This window comes from Trichoderma aggressivum (genome assembly GCF_033847375.1).
Source record: "Trichoderma aggressivum f. europaeum strain CBS 100526 chromosome Unknown scaffold_034, whole genome shotgun sequence".
Classification (NCBI taxonomy): Eukaryota; Fungi; Ascomycota; class Sordariomycetes; order Hypocreales; family Hypocreaceae; genus Trichoderma; species Trichoderma aggressivum.
This window is the reverse complement of record NW_026946400.1, coordinates 44,415-62,754: the sequence shown is the minus strand read 5'-3', so window position 1 is coordinate 62,754 and position 18,340 is coordinate 44,415. Positions and strand designations below refer to the sequence as shown.

Below are 18,340 nucleotides of genomic sequence, written 5' to 3'. Positions count from 1 at the left end.
AATGCTCTCACAAAGTCTGGTAAAGTCTAGACTACTGCGAGCTTCGGAGGGAAAGGGGGTGGGCGGCTGTGTCCATGTCAATGCCCCATACTTCAAAAAGCGGACGGCATTCCATTCCGCAAGCCCGGACAAAATACCACATTCGTTTCAGTCCGTTTTTTCAGTTAGAATAGATGCATAAGCAAATGTTACTAGCCATTGTACACCGTTCAATATAGGCTATTTGCTAGATGACGCCAACATACATGGTCATCTTCCTCCACGATTGCGACACCACCGTGACTTGATGGCCTGAAGACCGGCGGTGCATTTTCAGCTATGTCTTTGTTGGCTGCATCGACCTCGAACAGAAGAGGTGGCTATAGCATTGGGAGTTGCAAAATAGGAGAAATTGGATTGCAACTAGTTTTTAAGGGAATATTACTCCGTAGAAAGGTATATACATAGGTAGGTAAACTAGATAAATACATGTTATCAAAGCAGGTAGCTCAGCAACTACAAGAGCGTACCTAAACATGAGAACAAGAGTGTACCTAGACATGAGACTTTACCACTTATGCCAAAATACTCCGAAAAAAACAAAGATCAAGCGTAGACTTTTTCCTTGCAACGTCACATAGAGGTCAAAGACGCCAAAAAGTTAAAAAAAAAAAAAAAATTTACAAGAGCCGGTGGTCGCCCGAGTGTTGATCGAGCTCGGGTTGTGAGAGTTCCCGAATGTTGAGTCGAGAGAGAGAGAGAGGTGTAAGCTCCAGGCCGTATATCCCCTGTCAGGATGTCCCAAAAACAGGGGACACAACCGCTGACAGCTATCCACACTTTCGAACCTTGATTAACAAGCAAGTTTAAAGCTGTATTAAATATAGGAAGTGGATTAAAACATGCGTTTGGGGAACAGTGGTGTATGGGGTTAACTGACATTTGAAATCCAGTCTGATATGAAAGATCTTCAACAACAACCACACTCGAATTTTACTCTTGGACTAGTTCACTGCTCTGTCAAGATCTCGTCAGCTTAGAAATTTATTAGAAAGACACAGTGCAGTGCTCTACATAAAGTAATTGATCCATTGCGTTCATAACTACGTCTGCTTGAATAGGCCGATGTCCGCCAGATTCGTCATCAGATGCGCCCCTATCGATCGTATATTAATTTGTCGCTCCCGCATTGTTATTGATTTCAGCGTTTCACCCTGAAGCTGAGGTAGGTATTATTCCGAATCAAGATCTTTGTTTCAGCGCTCAGATCAAATCATCACACGTGTACGGGGTATCTACTGCATCTATGCCCCTGGATCTGTCTCCAATTAATAACGAGTCAAAGATTCCACGGTGTCCCTGGGCTTCCGAGTCATGGTCCAACGCCTCGGGAGAAACTTCCGGTTCGCTGCGATCAGGTCCCATAGCCACGCCCCTGCTAAACTCCGCGAGAAATCACTTATCGCTTACGGGCTGTCAAAACACAATTACTATATCATAAATACTACGATAGGCAAGCAAACTTATGCGCTGAAGTAACCCAATTCCTTGCTTGGGTTGCATCAACGTAATCCTCCCTGAGCCTGGATAGAGGGGTCATTTGCGCCAAAGTGGGAAAAAGTCCGCCGCGGATGCACCTCAGCACGGGATTCCGGACGGCGATGCTCCCCGTGTATCCTTCACACCACTCTCATCTTCTGCCAATAATCGAACAGGTTTTTTTTTTTTTTTTTTTTAAAGGGGAGGCAAGGTTGTAACATACGGATGAAACCTCGCGTATTCTTTCTGGCCAGAACAAGGGAAGTTGTTGAGACCCGGCCTCGACCCTTGCGGAGTTGCTTTACTTTTCAAATGTTCAGCTGGGGAGGGCTTGTTGAGATGATGCAACATTCACGAGATGGAAACGGTGGGGTTGTGGGTTTATGCTCTGCCTGATTCTTGCCAGGGCACCAAGGAGAATACTCCTATAAGGCACATAACACCCTGCCTAGATCGGATAGATATAAATACCATCCGTCGTCCCCTTCTCCTCACAACGTGTCCAAACAACCCAAGGGAAAACATTCTCAACATGTCAAACTTTGTCATAGCCCAGGGCATCATCGTCCTGATCGGCGTCCTTGTTTATTCCCTCTTCTTTCGCGGGAAACGTGCCCTCCTGCCTTTACCCCCCGGCCCAAAACCACTTCCCATTCTCGGCAATATCAGAGATGGCCCGCCTAAAGGAATGCCGGACTTCCTTCACTGGCTCACATTCAAAGACAAATACGGCCCCATCAGCTCCATCACCGTGCTAGGCCAGACAATAGTTCTCATTCACGACAAAGACGCTGCCATTGAGCTTTTGGAAAAGAAAGAGTCGTTGAAGACTTCTGGACGCCCGAGCTATACGTTTGCACAGATGTGCGGCTATGATCGGTATCTGCCCCAGGTACAATACAACGACGACTTTCGCCTAAAGCGCAAACTTCTTCACCAGCAAATCGGGACCAAGGTTCTCGCATCTCAGTATACCGATACCCAAGATGTCGAAGTGAAGCGATTTCTTTTGAGACTCTTGAACGAACCCGGTGATTTGTTTAATCACGTTAGAGCGTACGACAAACCCTCCGCTACCAATCCCACAATACACCAATCCAACATTGGCCTTGTTTATGAATAATCCCCCGCTAATAAAAACGTATAGAGAGGCAGCCGCTATTATATTAAACGTCACCTATGGCTACTCAATCGAGTCACACAAGCCAGATGCTCTGGTAAAGCTTATCGAAGAAGTCACAGACCATAGTTCGGAGGCTTCGGTTCCTCTCAAACAGATCGTTGATCTTATCCCTCCTCTCCGGCTCCTACCCGACTGGTTTCCAGGCACAGGTTTCAAGCGGATAGCTCGTGACGCGAGAGCGAAACTTGACGCCTCCGCTGATGTCCCTTTCGACTTTGTCAAGCAGCAGATGGCAACGGGCACTTTCCAGGAATCCTTCAGCTCCAAGCTTCTCAAAACCCTTCGCAACGACGCCAACGAGATTGGACCAGACATTGAGGATGCGATCAAGTGGACTGCGGCAATCATGTTTGCCGGTGGCTCGGATACCACAGTTGCCACCATCATAGCGTTCGTATTAGCCATGATCATGAATCCCGATGTCCAACGAAAAGCCCAAGAGGAGATTGACAACGTCGTCGGCCCCGATCGCCTGCCCAGCCGAGCTGACCAAGAAAACCTCCCATACGTCAACGCAATAGTCAAGGAATCCCTTCGTTATTTCCCCGTCGCGCCCATGGGGGTGCCGCACATGGCTACCGAAGAAGTCTTCTTCCGCGGCTATCGCATTCCAAGCGGCTCATACATACTCCCCGCTGCGTGGTGGTTCCTACACGATCCGGAAACATACGCGAACCCTGCGGAATTCGATCCCGAGCGCTTCCTGGAGCCTCGAAACGAACCAGATCCCGATGCCGTATTTGGCCATGGTCGTCGAGTGTGCCCTGGCAGGTTCATCGCCCAAGAAAGCTTATACCTGACCATCTCGCAGACATTGGCTGCCTTCAACATTGGCAAGGCAATGGAAGGAGGGAAGCCAGTAGAGGTTGAATGCAAACATACATTGGGCATAGTGGACCATCCCGCGAAATTCCAATATAGCATCGTTCCGAGAAGCGAAAAGTATGCGGAACTGATTCGGAGAGTAGAGGTAGACCATCCATGGCAAAGCAGCGGAGAGGCCCTTCAAGGGAGTGCCATCCTTGACAACTTTAAGGCAGAACACAAGGCTTGATGAGGAAACTTGGCGGAACGGTTGTTATAAACTATATTGTATTCAGTTACTTGGCCTCGATAAATGACCAATGCAATATTCGATTCAGTGTTGTAATGATTCAATATGTTGTTTATACAAATGGAATGCAGCTTCAGCTACCTAACCAATATGTAAGTGGAGCTGTGTCGCGTCACAATTCCAAGCACACAATCAAAATTGGTGTGCAAAGAGTTAATTGAGGGTTCGTGCTTTTTTTTTGTTCTCTCTTTCGTATCCTAGCATCCTTCTCCCCTCCGTGACTCCTGAGATAGATAAATTTTTTTCCTCTCTCTATGTAAAATGTGCAAAACTTGCAACATCTCGTAAAGACCATACTTTGTCATGTAAACTCATACCCAGCAAATCCACTTCCCGTTGTTCCCTGTCGACCAAAAAAAATGGCAGAAAAAAATAACTCCAAGAGGTTGTGGCAAAGTTCCAGATCTTGGAGCCACAGTGCTCACATGCCAGCGAATCCAAACATGCGGGTTTGTCCGTGATGTATTTTTACTCGGGGTTTTTTGTTTAGTAAACCTTCTTCTTCTCGTCGATGCTGAACTGGCCGGGGCCGCTGTTGACCAGGAGCAGCAGACCACCGACAATGGACAGAATCTGGAAGAAATCGTACTTGGCAAAGTCCTTGTGCGGGTGGTGCTCGTGAAGCTGCGTAAAGAGTTTGGTTAGTCAAAAGGCAAAAGGACCCGGAGAAATAGGTAGCAAAGGCACTTACAGTCCAGAAGTTGTTCACCAGCAGGTTGAAACCGCTCAGGATGACGACAAGCAGCGTAGCGCTGTACTTGGCCTTGAAGCCAACAACAACCATGACACAGGCGCCAGCGCCAAGGATGCAGACGATGACGCGCCAGAAGGACCACTGGCCGCTGAAGACGAAGCCAATGAAGAGGAAGATCAAGAGCACACGACCAGCCAACTGGAAGTACATCTTCTTGTCCTTCTCATCCAGGGTGGGGAGACCGGCAAAAGCCTTGGTCTTGCGAACCCATGAGTCGGACAGGACCATGAGCAGACCACCAATGACGGACAGGTTTCGCAGGAAAAAGTTGAGGTCGAAGATCAGACCATAGCCGAAAGCCTGGATGACCACCACGGACATGAGACCGGCAACGGCGTAGTCAGAGTACTTCCTGGCAATGACGAGAGTGGAGCAGGAAACCATGGCGATGACGTTGAAGAGGAGGAAGATGTGGTTGAGTCCGGTGGGAACTGGTCAAGATGTTAGCTCACAATGCCCAGCAAGAAAAAGACGCTGCAAGGCAGGCATTGCGCCGAGATGATTGCTTACTATGGCGGTAGTCGTGGAGATAGAGCAGCTGGTCGCTCCATTGGGTCATGATACGGAGCGCATCCTCGAGGAACGTGACGACGATCAAGAATCGTCCAATGGCGGGAAGGTATCTGAACGATGCGCCGCGAATGTTAGCTAGCAATTCTAGATTTACACGGTTCCAGCAAGCCCGGAGCTCGCTGCGTGTCACTTACGGCTTGACGGGCTCGCTGATGGAGTCCAGAGCATCCTCGACCTTGCTGGTGTATGGCCGGAGCTGGTCAAGGACGCTGCCTCCGTTGGACTCGTCAGAAACTCCAACTCCGACGCTGCCACCAGCATACGGACTGGGGCCGCCAATGCCGTAACCTGAAGGACCGCGATGCGACATTTCGAGCTGTTGTGCTGAATCTCCTTGGTCTTTTCCTGCTCCGATTCCTATTCGCGTCTCCGCCCTGGGCTGTCGTCGGTGCTTCTCGAAGCTCCTTGGTGAGGCGACTCGGACGACGGAGCCTTTCCGACCTGATGGATTGCGATGCGATGCGATGCGCTACGAGACGATGAGCTGCAATGTCAAGATGCAAGTGGCCAGCAAAGGACAGCGACGGCGCCCAGTCTCACAGGCAGGGTCTGACAAGGTCGAATTGAGTGGGAGAAGCGCAATTGTGCGACGAGATTGACGGCGGGAGGAGGGGCGAGGGAGGAAGATCAAAGGTTCGTGACCTCAAAAGCTCGGATTCTTACATACCACTGTGTCCTTTCCAAATCCCGTGATGGTGCAGGCTCCGAGGTGTCCACTTTTTACTTTGTGCAAGCCAGTGGAGCCGGGCTTCGAGTTTGATCATGATCCCCAGCTTTGCTTTGCGCAGGTACCTGCCGCTTCCCCTCCAGCGACTTTGGCGGGCGGTGCAAAGGCCAGCGACGGGGCGTGTAGCTTTGCCCAAGGATGCAGGTAGCGAGGCAAAAGGCAAGCCCCCTTCTGGCGCCAACTCTGTGACAATGGCTGGTGGACTGGCGCGACAGAGCACAAGTACACTGCTGGTACAGGCACTGCGTGACGGCGAGTGTTGGAGTACCCGCTCGGTACGGCTTAAGCCCGATGAGCCTGTCCGTGATTGCATCTGATCCATCCATTTCTAACACAGTACTCATACTCACACTCCGTACAGCCCGCCCTTACATGTGGCTCCGACTGCACCGACAAGGTAGGTCGGTAACTCGAGCGCATACCTTAGCTGCTTAGTAGGAGGGAATAGCAGCTAGAACCTCCCTAATTAGGGCCCGTGGCGAGGCTTGAAAAGGGCCCCAGTAAGCCCATAGCCGCAGAGCTCGAACAAGCATCCATGGATGATGATTGAGTGGAAAAAGCTACGCACGCCATTACGGGCTGCCACGGCAAGCGGGGTGGGAAGCAGCGCCAAAAATAAACTAATTCAAGGTTACTAGCCATGGCGGCAGAGCATTTCTTGGCAGTTGAGTGCTTGCAGCGGCCCTTTTGCCGTTTTGCTTTGCTTATGTCCCATGTTGCTTGATCGATGTGATGAAATGCCGTCCATCAGTCAAAATACTACCCATGTGCTATTAGTGGGGGTAGAGCGAGGTATGAGGTGTGAGGTGTGAGGTATGGATGAGATATGAGGTACTTTGGGTGCGATGAATGTGAATATGAATGCCCCAACGGCAGACAATCAAATCAACAATCATCCATTGAATCCATTCTTATTGAGGCGCTATTGACTTAGTACCACCTTGGGTACATGTAGGTTTTTGCAGGGCAGAACAGCCCTACCAACTCACCGCATGCTTTGCGCCTCTCAACACGGACCAGATCCGATCCGGAAGATTAAGGGAACAAAAACAAAAGCCCCCAACGGCATCTCCCCTTCCGACATCTGACTGGACCTGTTACTAAATAGACTCTGGCTGGTTCTGATACTATCTTCTAGCCTCTTCCAGACCATCGCCAGCATCGGATAGTTCAGGTCAGAGGTACCTCGTCGTCACAAGTGCTCACCTGCCTAAACAATCGCCCCTCGTGCGATGGACCGTCCAGTCCCCTCTTTTACAAAGATTTCAGAGGCCGTCTCGCCCTGCATGACGATGATGCTAGTAACGGAGCATTGGAACTTTTATTCGGTGGCCTGAACTGAGCAGGTCGTAAAGCTCTTGGTACAGGACACCTATCGTCAAAGTACGAGTACCTTGAACTAGGCGCCACTGTGGTCCGAGACATGTGCATGCTTAAAACACCATAAATGGTGGGCCAAGCATACGGTACTAGGTATGTATTGTTTGTACTACTATCGATTGACGTTATGGGGTACCTAGGTAGGTAAGCGTAAACCATCTGCCAAAGTCATCTTGCACTATTTCGTAGAGTCAGAAAATGCGTGACGGCTGATTACGTGGGATTTGACCTTTTGTGGCTGTGATGGATGATGGCGATGCAATTGCTTTATTTATCCGAGCTATTTCGCATTGCTTGCAATATTTGGCATCTATTCTAACACGAACATGACCGCGTAAAGAGGCACAAGATCACATACCACGTGTCTACATACTTATCCAAGCGCTTAGCATCTCATCTCATGCCATCTCTCCCAGATTACAGCATTCAGTCTACCGTCAGATTCCTCCCGCTCTCCTCATACGGTCAAGATTCTCAATGCCCCCGTGTCATCATACTCAACCCTCCCTTCGTTGACAGCCCTTCGCATCTCCTCCCTCAATACCGTGCGTTCGCCGGTTGTCGGGTCCCATTCCCAGCCTTCGCGCATCCACATCCACCGCAAGCAGGCTCGCAGCTCCTTGTCGGCCGGTTTCACCCTCATCCACTCAGGTTGAAATTCGCCTTGACGGCCTTTTCCGTTCCAATCTTCAGCGCGGCCCAGCAATTCATCACGACAAAATATGCGCCAGCTATCGATGGCATACTTGCCCTGAGTCATGTGGCCGATTTCCCACGCCTCAAGATCCTGATCACTGTTGGCCGATAGCGAATGCGACATTTCTGAATCCTGCGAATCTCCGCTGCTGAGATCTCTTGGTGTAGGGCTCATGTCCCGTTTATCATAGTTTTTCACTCGATATCGGACACCAGACTTTGGTGGCTGGTGTACAAAGGCTGTGGCATACCTCAGGATATATGCAAGCCGCACATTGGATAGTCCTAGGTGACGTATCATGTCAAGGAGTTCTTCCTTGATTGATGGATCTAATAGCTGTAATGGCGTAGGAAATCGTTCTTTTACCCGACGCAATGCAGGTAAAGCCACCTGCCCGCTCGTCTTTATGAGAAACGTAATGGCAATAAGCAGCCAAAACGGATCATGAGCCAGTTCCTCTTGAATGATGCCAAACGAGTGCGAGTCGAGGGGAGGAAACGGGATGCAAGAAATTGTCCCTGGTGGCGGCCGCTTCTTCTTCGGAGACTCCTCCTTTGGTGATGGTTTCTGCAAAAAGTAGGGAGATTTTGTTGAGCGTTTGCTATGCAGCGTCTCCTTTTCGTTTTCCAGTTTACAAAAGGCACTGCATGGCCTCGGGTTGTTGAGGCGGGAGCCGTCGAGCGAGGATAATACGTCCAAAGGCTGCGCATCTGAAGTCGATGTAATAGCAAGGAGAGCGGCACGAGTGCCTTGCTGGATGGCCTGGTCATATAACCGTATGTGACTGCCTCGAAGATAGCCAGAGACAGACACGGAGGGATTGTCTTGCCTGTTGTTGGTTTTCCTCGTCTGGTCCAGAGGCTTGTCAGGCCAGTAGTGAGACGTGGTTCCTGGGTGTTGTTTCTTGACGCGTGATTGAGCCCGTGAGGATGCGCTTTTCCGAGCCGATTGCGTCGTGGGCAGCGAGGGCGGCAAAATCTCAACATCTCTTTCTAGATCTTTGGCGAGCGCAATCAAACGATCAGTTTCTCCCCAGGGTTCGATAGATGGCGATGCACCGTCGTATCCATCAAATATTTCCCAGACGAAGCTAAGAATATCGCCGCCATCCAGGCTTTCGGGATGGCGATTCTGAACGCATCGAATTGACCGAGCACAGTCGATCAGATAATGCCAGTCCTCAGCTCCGCCAGTGAGGCTCTGGTCGAAGAGACATTGCACTTCATCGATTGGCGCATCCCCGGATTCCAAGACTTCAGAAAGAAACGATGACGAGTCTTCCCAAACATCGAATACGGATAAGATGCTCTGGCCGAAAGAGGTTGGCATGGTGTCGAAATTCACGGGGCGCCGTCGGGCACAAACGGCTTCGATGTCTCGGTGTCTAGCAAAAAGCTTGGCAGTCGTGAATGAAGAATCGTTCCATGATGAGGTCGGACGGGCTGATTAAAATAGATGAAGAGAGAGAGAGAAGAACGGCTTCCAAAAATGTTTCGGAGCGCCCAGCAGGTAAGTATGCTGAAAAAACAGTTGCTTAGTGTGTTGTTTTCGAAACGATCGTTAACGTCTTAACCACCGCCGCACTTGGATTAAAAGCAACACACGACTTTGAGGAGGAAGAGAAACCCAGGCCATCAATGAATCGATATGACTCTTTCCTCTCTATTCTCTTTTCGTCGTCGTCTTTTCGTTCTCTTTTTCTCTTCTTTTTCTTTCGATTTCTGTTTTAGTTGTGATCTATTACTAGCGTATCCTATTATCTGCCGTCAACCTTGAAGATCCATACTAGGTACTCATTCACCTCTACAAACGAGAAACAGCAGAACCAATTGCAGCTCCGCAGAATCCCCGATAAGCCGCGGATACTATTATCCAAGTACCTTGTGCTGCCAGCGTCTGGCCGGCGGTGAAAGCCGAGACGTTCGTGCGGTGCATGGCCAGACCGGCCCCTGAATGGCTGTCGCCTGACTCATCAAAAGCCCCCCCACCGTGAATCACTGCAGCCAAGGTGGCGCGTGATGCAATTCTGCGTTGCTGGTTGCGCGTGTTTTTCCGATGGGACCGTGTTGGCGGTTGGCAGTTGACATGGTCTGATGTATCAATTCACTGCAGAATTCCATCAAATGTTGTCTTCCCGGGTACAGTACCTCTGGACCTACAGTAGACTGCCGAGCATTAGAGGTACTCGCGCGTATTGCTTTGTGTGGTGCTGGAGCTCACGTGAGCGGTGGCCGAAATGGAACATTTCCACGTTGATCGAGTTACAAAGTCTCTTAATAAGACTCTTATCAAAGGTGCAGGTACTTGACAGCTAACCAGTGTATACAAAACTTCTCTCTCCAATCCCTCTCTCGGCCTCATTAGTGCTAGTATTGCCCGTGTCAAAACCTCAAATTGCAAACCCCAACATTCCGGTCCTTGTGATACATCAAACTGCTGCATTAGCACACCTCAAAGCTGCTCGTTATACTCACCGAAGCACAACCGACCAGGGAACGTGTCTCGACGGAAGCGCCAACTGCAAGCAGAAAAAATAAAGTGGAGGAGCTCCAGAGGCAACGCTAGCAGCCACTTACCCTTACCGCACCACACACGAAAAAAGGTACGTACCCGGCGCCGGATGTCCAATTGCCAGCTTTCAGGCGAAAAACGCGAGTCACGTGGGCGTGGCCTATCAGACCCACCGCAATCGCCCATTCTCTCTGGCCGTCTTGCGTCTTGTGCCTCCACCCCGGAACCTCTTGTTTCCAATCCATCTTTCGCATTCCCTCTCCGGCGCCACGTCCGACCCTTCTCGAGTCTGAAGCATCACCACCACAACCTCAATCATCCAAGAGATGAGTAGTCGCGGCGGGAAACTTGCCCCCGAAGTCAATCGGTGAGTTTTTTCGGCTTTTCTGCGAGTCTTGGCGTCGCCGCGAGGCTGCAAAGGCGTGCCGTCTCGTTTCTCCGACCACTCGGCCGGCACGTCTCGCTGGATGCTCGGTTGAAAAAGTGTCAAAAAGAGTCTTTGCTAACTCGTTCCTCACAGCGCTCTGTTCGTAAAGAACCTGAGGTACGCCTCCGTCGATGAGCAAACGCCGAATCCAGACGAGAAATACATTTGACGCTGACTTGTCGGTAGCTACAACGTTACTCCTGAGGAGCTCTTTGACCTCTTTGGAAAGTTCGGACCTATTCGGTATGTCCAAATCCACGCGCGGCTGATAATACTGGCCTGCCGCCGTTATTCTCCTCCATGTACGCTGTTTTTAACACCTCTGTAGCCAGGTTCGACAAGGCATTGCCGGCAACACCAAGGGTACAGCTTTTGTGGTCTACGAAGATGTCATGGATGCGAAGCAAGCCTGCGACAAACTGAACGGTTTCAACTTTCAGAACCGCTATCTCGTTGGTACGTGACGACGTGTCAACCTTCTTTTTTTTTTCCTCTTCTCCCCGCCAACAAACGCCCTGCTGACACGCGATGTAGTATTATATCATCAGCCCGATAAGATGGTAAAATCTAAAGAGGACCTCGACGCCCGCCGGGAATCTTTAGCGCAGCTCAAGAAGCAGCACGGCATCGATTGACAATCCGACCGGTCTGTAGGCACCCTGCAGAAGAAGACGCCTTCTTCGTCTGCGGGCCGGTCTTCCTCATCCTCATCGTCCTCGTCGACTTCGTCAGAGATTAAGACAATCCTGCGAAAAGAGAGGTCGCCAGCCAAGGCCACTCTAAGCAGTGGGCACTCTCCCACCCGAGCCGTCCGATTTGCAGAAGGACTACGCGCAGCTCTACCGTCGTTTGCCTAACAACAGAGCATCGGACGCCGTGCCCACAGAGTGCATTATTATTCTTAACTATTAGCTCTTTTCTTCTTTCTTCATGCCTTGGCTGGCACATTAGCTTCTTTGTTACCTTAATGTCAGTATTTACCGGATCAGTCACCCCTCAGGAAAGAAACAAATCACGAATGCGAGTCTTTTATGAACGGAAAGGGAGGGAGAGGGTACCGATTGGGGGAGCTGGGAAAATCAAGGGGTGTTTATTCGGCAAGTGACGACATGGCAAGTCACAATTGAACTGCTTTATTCGGAATTTGGGCGGAGCCAACTTTGCGGCCATGTTTACTAGCGAACATCTCCTGCCTCCCGAGGCCTTAACCAGAGAAATCAACAGCATGTCTCAACAACACAAACGCATCTGCACCTTTGGTCAAATCAACTGAAGCAAGGCGTGGGGGTTTTGTTTTTTTTTTCATTCGAGTGAGCCCGTCTCTGTATTTTACGCGATTTGCTGCAGCATTTTCTTTGTCTGGCAGCTGAAAAGGACGACTGTCGTTGTGGTGGAGGTTTATGGCTTTTCGCCGTGGCGCGTTGCACTGCGGTTGAATGACGTACGATACCTACATGCGTAGAACCGAAGGAATCAACTTTGGCGTCGCAACAGTTGCTTCAACAAGGGATGTGCCTGCTAGTAGACTTGTATTTTGAGCCTCCAACGCGTTAGCACCTGTCTGTGAAACCACAACGAATGACCAAGGACGTTTGCCTGCCTCGGGCCAAGCATCCACTCTCATGATAATACCAAGCAACCCAGCATGTGACGATTGTACTCTTCCGCTACTTGGTGAAGCAGGCAGACATTGACGGAGCCTTCACACTAGTTCCAACGGATCATCCAGAGTTTACCTGCCTACCAGCTGACATGATTGTAGGACATGGGGCGTTGATAGCGTTTACCAACATGTGGGCGTGATGTGATCCAGTGAACAGTCTTTCCTCCGAGCGAGTACATACATACACCGCACGATGAAAAAAACGCCTTGCAAGTTCGCCAGCAAGTCGCGAGACCATTCCAACGTTCGATTCTACAAATTCCTTGGATTCCAAGTGTCAGTAGGCCGCAGACTTGGTCTCCCTGCGAGGGCGGTGTTTTTCTGGAATCGCAGCTTGTGTGGACTGTCCATGGGCTCGACGAGCAGCCAAGATGGAGACCCGGGCCGCAGAAACGGCCGGACCTGGTGGGAATCGCAGCGGCGGTGCAGCGGTGCGAGAGCGCTGTAACTGTAATTTTTACTGCCGTCGAGACCTGGAGTGCGGTGCCGGGGGGTTCTGAAGCAACCTGGGCAATAGACGGTTTAGCGCTAGAGCAGTGCTGCAACCGAGACGGACTGGAACTGATGGAGGGTTTTTTTTCCCCGTGGCGCAGCACCTTTTTGCGGTCGCCTTTTGCGGTCGCCTTTTGCGGTCGCCTTTTGCGGTCGCCTTTTGCGGTCGCCTTTTGCGGCCGGCCGGGTGGAGTCGCGCTTATCCCCCATATTCGTGAACTTGCGACCAACAACGGCCGACGCTTTTGCACCTTTTTCTTAACCCCGTTGCGAGAAGCCGCGCAGAAGCGGTCGACCTCTAAGAAATAACGCCTTTTCAGGCCTCCCTTTGCGGTCGAGTGTATCGAGATATAGAAACAGCAGGGCTTTTTCGATTACGATTACCGGCGCCAAGGGGTCGGTGGCCCGGCCTGGCCGTGCTTCTGCTTCTAGGAATAGCACTCAGATCTGCACAATGGGCCTGGGAACAAGGCTGAGAGTGAGTTTATCGTGAGAAGGGAGCCTGACCTTGTACAGACTAAAGGCAGGAGATGGCGTCATGCTGGCAGACAAGACGCTTGATGGCCCATGCTGATTGGCGATTTGCTTAGGTCTCTTTGTCTAAGCGGTATGGAGATTGAGGACAACTCGTGCATAGAAGCCGGTCATGGGCAGCCCAGGAGTGGCTTGTTGTTCAGCTTGCAGAATATCAACGATCCAATGAGCATCCTCAGCCTATCATCTACATCCCAGTCGTTAATATGCCATGCCCAGGCATGCCACGACACGTTCGTCCTATAAACGGCGTCACACGCCGTCCTCCGGCCCGGACCCACATCGCCGGCTGAGACCCCCGACCCTCTTCCGGAAATCTTGGAGACCAGTCAGAGGCCGTTCCATCGCGCTGGGATTAGGCTTCACTGGCGTTGATGCGTTCACAGCCCCTCCGCAAGGTGACTTGATGTCCTCCCTGGCCGTCAGCCGACCGGATTGGTCCTTGGATGAGGCTCGATATGGGCTCTCTCGCGAGCAGCCATTTCCCCCCGGGTGTTCAGCCTCTCGTCCAGTGACATAACTTATGAGGACACGGGTACTTTTGCTCCTGGGGAACTCCTTCCTTGACTCAGTGTATTTGTGACTCTTTCTATATTAGTCTACACGTACCAGAGAGAGGGAGAGGCTCGGTCAGTCATTCCCCCTTGATGTTGGTTTGCGTTGTTGGTTGGGACTTGGGTTCGACGTTCCCCTTGACATGATATGTTTGTGGTTATCTATAAAGCTGCTTCAACTTCCACTTCCAATTTATGGTTTCATGACACCCAAGTCATAGATGCAAAAAAACTCAAACAACGATACTTCTAGTCACTACGTGGTCAAGTCCAATGTCAGTGCCAGTCGCTCCATTCAGCAGACTGACCCTCGACGAGATGTCTCCCACCAGCCAATCAGGTCTTCACGCTGCCCTACAAAGAGACTTTTATGAGCCAACCGTGGAAGACTCGAGCTCTGACCTCGAATCTTATTCAGATTCTGAGGGCGACGACGACGAGCTTTCCATGGTCATCCAGTCTCCTACTAAACTCGCCTACAACATTAATCATCTCCCAGAAAAGGCGCAGGATGCCGTGCGCGACGTCTTTGGCGAGCCTCCCGCGATTGCGCTGCAGCAGTGTCGTCTCATTGATGATACATATGCTTTTCAGATGACGGAGCTCGTCACACAATCTATTCGCATTCGCGCCAATGGCAATGGATCGTCCCAGCTCACGTGTTCGTGTGGGCGCGCAGACGAAGCAGAGCCATGCTCACATTTGCTATGGCTCTTGGATCGGCTCACGAAGCAAATGCTCTACGACTACGATCCCAAAACTCCTCTTAGCATGACCCAAGACGGTTTCGCCGAAGAGCTCGGTGATCCCTTCACAGCCATCTCAGAGCATCACCTCGATGTTCTTTCCGACGGTCTCCACTGCCAAGTCATTGACCCGGAAGCCCTCTCCGAAGACGACCTTGCTTCATACCGCGTCCAGGAGTCGCGCGAGCTCTTAGCTGCCGTCTATGGAAAGACTCCAGAGGACTTCCGTCCGGATCTCTTTGCGCGGCCGGTGCTAGGGAAGAAGGTGCTCAAGCGCAACGACCTCGACTGCACCGTCTTCCGCATGCTGCTCGACAACCACCACTTCTTCAACTACTTCCAGTCCGTGTCTCGGCCCAAAGACCCCATCAACGATCCCTTCAGGAAGCTCGCGCAAAGAGTTGACCGCGTGCTCCGCCGCTTCGACGCATACGCCTCGGATCTCTCACCCGTGCGATCCTCCGCAGAGACGCTCCCCAACGTCGCCTGGGCGGCGAAGCATCTCCTCGGATGCGTCAAGCTCATCAAGTCCACCATCTACACGCGTGACCGGCCCCTCCAGCCCTCGGAAGCAGCCTCTGCCGTCCGCACGCTGGTGCGCATTCTTTCCGCCGTCGTCTCCCGCAACCGCGACGTCGCCTCGTCCGGCTCTCCCGCAGAGGCACCGCGGACAGAGCGGAATCTGTACTTGCGCCTCATTGGGGACAGGGACAGGGACTTTGTGCTGGCGGAGCTGAATCTGCTTCCCGAGGCGGCGAGTCAGCATTTGCATACCCTGGAGGCTGTTTTGGAGGACATTGGGATGCGCGGCGCCCCGGTGACGTTTTCCGATAAGTTCAAGGCGCTGTTGACGAGATTGAGGGCGCCAAAGAGGAGTTCTGGTTTGAAGAGGCAAGGTGATGAAGAAGGTGATTCTTCTCGAGGTTACAAGAGGATGAAGTAAAGGGAGGGATGCCTGGACATGTGTTGGACTTTTATTTTCATTTCTTGTCCCCCTTTTTTATTTACCTTCTTATATCGCACTCTGTCGATATACATTTCACGCCGGTCGTGGTATCGTTGTTTTACTATTCCTTCTTCTCCGTCTCTCTTCTTTCTGTTCCCCCCCTTTTCAATTCTCCCGTCCTCCCTTGTTTTACGTTGGGGATCTAGTGTATATGTACAGAGCACGCAATATGGCATTCATTGTATACCAGGTAGATGAGCATTCACGCGATTTTATCCGCGTTTTTTTCTAGATGAGTTTCACAAGGCAATGAACAAAAAGATGAACAACTCATTTTAAAACCAAATACACAGCTAGTAAAGTCATTTCCTCGTATACATCTCCTCCAACGTTGCATGCCAAACTCAAGGCTCAAAATGACCTTTGCTCACGAAGAAAAGGGAAAAGCCCTCCTGACTCAAAACCCCCACAAGCGCAGACCACCCCTCGGATCACATGTAGAGCTAGGCGTCCCTGTCGGAGTGGCAAAACTAACAGAAATGGTTCTCCTCGAGAAATTTGGTCAGCTCCTCGCGGACCTCACGCAGGCTAGGTCGGTCATAGTAGTTCTCGTTCCAGTCGCCCCTCTTCATGCCCTCTGCGCGCTCCATGAGCCACGCCTCCGAGTCGGCGATTTCCTTTGCCCACCAGTCGCGCGCCGTCTTCTGGACCTCTTTCGCCGTGGACTCGCCCGTGTTTTCAAGATCTCGCAACACCAGCTTGTCTCTGCGGCGGACGATGAGCCTGCTAAGCCCAGCCTGCCGGCCGCGAGTGCAGCGATCGATGAGATCTCGCATGGCGGGTGGCGTGCGAGTGTATCCGGGAAACTCAACCAGGGGCTCCCATCGGTACGAAAGCCACACCGCCGCTCGCTGGGGGGCGCTTTCGGATTCAAAGATGCACCAGAGGACTCGCCCGAGCATGTACACCTCGCAGGCCTCCTGCTCTTTGGGGGTCAGGCAGGCCCACGGCACGTTGTACCCCTTGGATGGCCAGACGTAATCTTCGCCCTGGCCCATCTCCTCCCACCCGGGAAGCATGCTCGTCAGCATCGCGGCATACTTGTCTACAATGCGCGAGGGGATCTCGTCGTCGACGGCCAACAGTCGGACGTACTCGATGGCGTTGACTTCTGGGGCGGCAAACTCGCACCAGACGCCACGCTGCTCAAAGTCAACCATGACAACGTCCCCAGATTCCGTCAGGACAATGTTGTCAAGCCGGAGGTCCGGATAGAAAATGCTGGACGTCTCACGCAGATGCACCAAGGCAGACGCAAGTTGGACAGACCATTTGGCCTTGTCGGCTAGCGACACTCGGTCATGCACCTGCAAAAAAGGGATCAAGTCACGCAGGCTGCCATGGACGTGAAACTCGAGCGTGAATCCGAGGACGGCCGTCTTGCTGCCAAAGCTGCACTTCTTTGTGATGAGGTGGACCGGTCGTGCCACAATGTTGGGGTGAGCCTTGATGGAGAGGAGCTGTCGTAGTTCATGGTACAAGTACTTGGTGTAGCTGGTCAGGGCCTTGAAGATCCATGTTTTGCCCTCATATTCAATGAGACAGACACTGTCGTGCAACTGTGACAGATACACGACGTCGTGAACGTCGACCGTCGGGGGGAGGTCCAGGTGCGACCCCCAGAAGCTTTCAAATGATGCCACGGACAGCATCTGACGCTCAAGGTAATACGTCGGAGCGATGCATACCTGGACTTGGCTGACATCCCTGGGAAGGTTGTTGAAGACGATCCTCGAGCCAAAGGGGATGTTTTGATATATCTGAGGCGGATCATCCAACGTCGACGTCCAGTACTGGAGCAGCCGGAGCACATGCTGGGTAACGCCAAGCTGTGAGATGCGGGATGCGTCTCTTGTGTAGAAGGCCACGTCCATGTCGAGGACGCTGCGCAGCTCGCGCGAGAGGGTCGCTGGCTCGGGTATGAAGACATCAATGCGGAACGGGGGAATCGAGTCCATGAAGAGAGGCACGGCATAAAACTGAGTTCCAAATGCAGTACAGCCATCAATACGCCACAAGGGCCGCGCCGGAGGCTCCAGACTGTCGATGCGATTCTTGGGGTTCAGTGGAGACTCATCCCACGAAGTCTCTCTCGCAGCCTCGACAGCGGCATTAGCGGCCGACTGCTCCCAGATGCTCTCATCCGAGAAGGCTGCGGTTGGATGGATGACATCGTGAATCGACTGTTGGCTGAGCTCCATGTTGTGTTGTGCAGATGCAAATGCTATATGTCTCTCAACGGACAGGTGCAGCCTCTACCGTTACTAGAGAGGGCAGTGTCTTTATCAGTCATTTGGCACACGCGAGAGAAGAGACTGAGACTGAGACTGAGAGAGCGGCGGCCACCGACCTAGTACCTCTTCGACTTCCTCTTCCACGTGCGGGCTCTTTGTGCTTGATCAAGCCCGGGTGAGAGGAGGCATTCGACGTGCCAGCTCTGGGCCCAGGCAGCTGCTGTTTG

At 51.8% G+C, this 18,340-nt stretch overlaps 6 protein-coding genes across 6 annotated transcripts; 3 read left to right on the top strand and 3 right to left on the bottom strand.

Annotated features, from left to right (window-relative positions):
* Window positions 1–2,050: 2,050 nt before the first annotated feature.
* Triagg1_7569 (uncharacterized protein) lies at window positions 2,051–3,755 on the top strand (the record flags this gene model as incomplete). Its single annotated transcript, XM_062902319.1, has 2 exons — window positions 2,051–2,574; window positions 2,666–3,755. 2 exons carry the CDS (start codon window positions 2,051–2,053, stop codon window positions 3,753–3,755), a joined length of 1,614 nt encoding a protein of 537 aa, XP_062753394.1.
* A 546-nt stretch (window positions 3,756–4,301) lies between these two features.
* Window positions 4,302–5,452, bottom strand: Triagg1_7568 (uncharacterized protein; the record flags this gene model as incomplete). The annotated part of the gene is made up of 4 exons (XM_062902318.1): window positions 4,302–4,439; window positions 4,507–5,000; window positions 5,080–5,192; window positions 5,277–5,452. The coding sequence occupies 4 exons, from the start codon at window positions 5,450–5,452 to the stop codon at window positions 4,302–4,304; spliced, it is 921 nt and encodes a 306-aa protein (XP_062753393.1).
* A 2,254-nt stretch (window positions 5,453–7,706) lies between these two features.
* On the bottom strand, window positions 7,707–9,275 carry Triagg1_7567 (uncharacterized protein; the record flags this gene model as incomplete). Its single annotated transcript, XM_062902316.1, has 1 exon — window positions 7,707–9,275. The coding sequence occupies one exon, from the start codon at window positions 9,273–9,275 to the stop codon at window positions 7,707–7,709; it is 1,569 nt and encodes a 522-aa protein (XP_062753392.1).
* Window positions 9,276–10,783: 1,508 nt separating this feature from the next.
* Window positions 10,784–11,741, top strand: Triagg1_7566 (uncharacterized protein; the record flags this gene model as incomplete). The annotated part of the gene is made up of 5 exons (XM_062902315.1): window positions 10,784–10,824; window positions 10,978–11,001; window positions 11,071–11,127; window positions 11,213–11,340; window positions 11,539–11,741. 5 exons carry the CDS (start codon window positions 10,784–10,786, stop codon window positions 11,739–11,741), a joined length of 453 nt encoding a protein of 150 aa, XP_062753391.1.
* A 2,659-nt stretch (window positions 11,742–14,400) lies between these two features.
* On the top strand, window positions 14,401–15,816 carry Triagg1_7565 (uncharacterized protein; the record flags this gene model as incomplete). The annotated part of the gene is made up of 1 exon (XM_062902314.1): window positions 14,401–15,816. The coding sequence occupies one exon, from the start codon at window positions 14,401–14,403 to the stop codon at window positions 15,814–15,816; it is 1,416 nt and encodes a 471-aa protein (XP_062753390.1).
* A 533-nt stretch (window positions 15,817–16,349) lies between these two features.
* Triagg1_7564 (uncharacterized protein) lies at window positions 16,350–18,080 on the bottom strand (the record flags this gene model as incomplete). Its single annotated transcript, XM_062902313.1, has 1 exon — window positions 16,350–18,080. The coding sequence occupies one exon, from the start codon at window positions 18,078–18,080 to the stop codon at window positions 16,350–16,352; it is 1,731 nt and encodes a 576-aa protein (XP_062753389.1).
* Window positions 18,081–18,340: the final 260 nt, after the last annotated feature.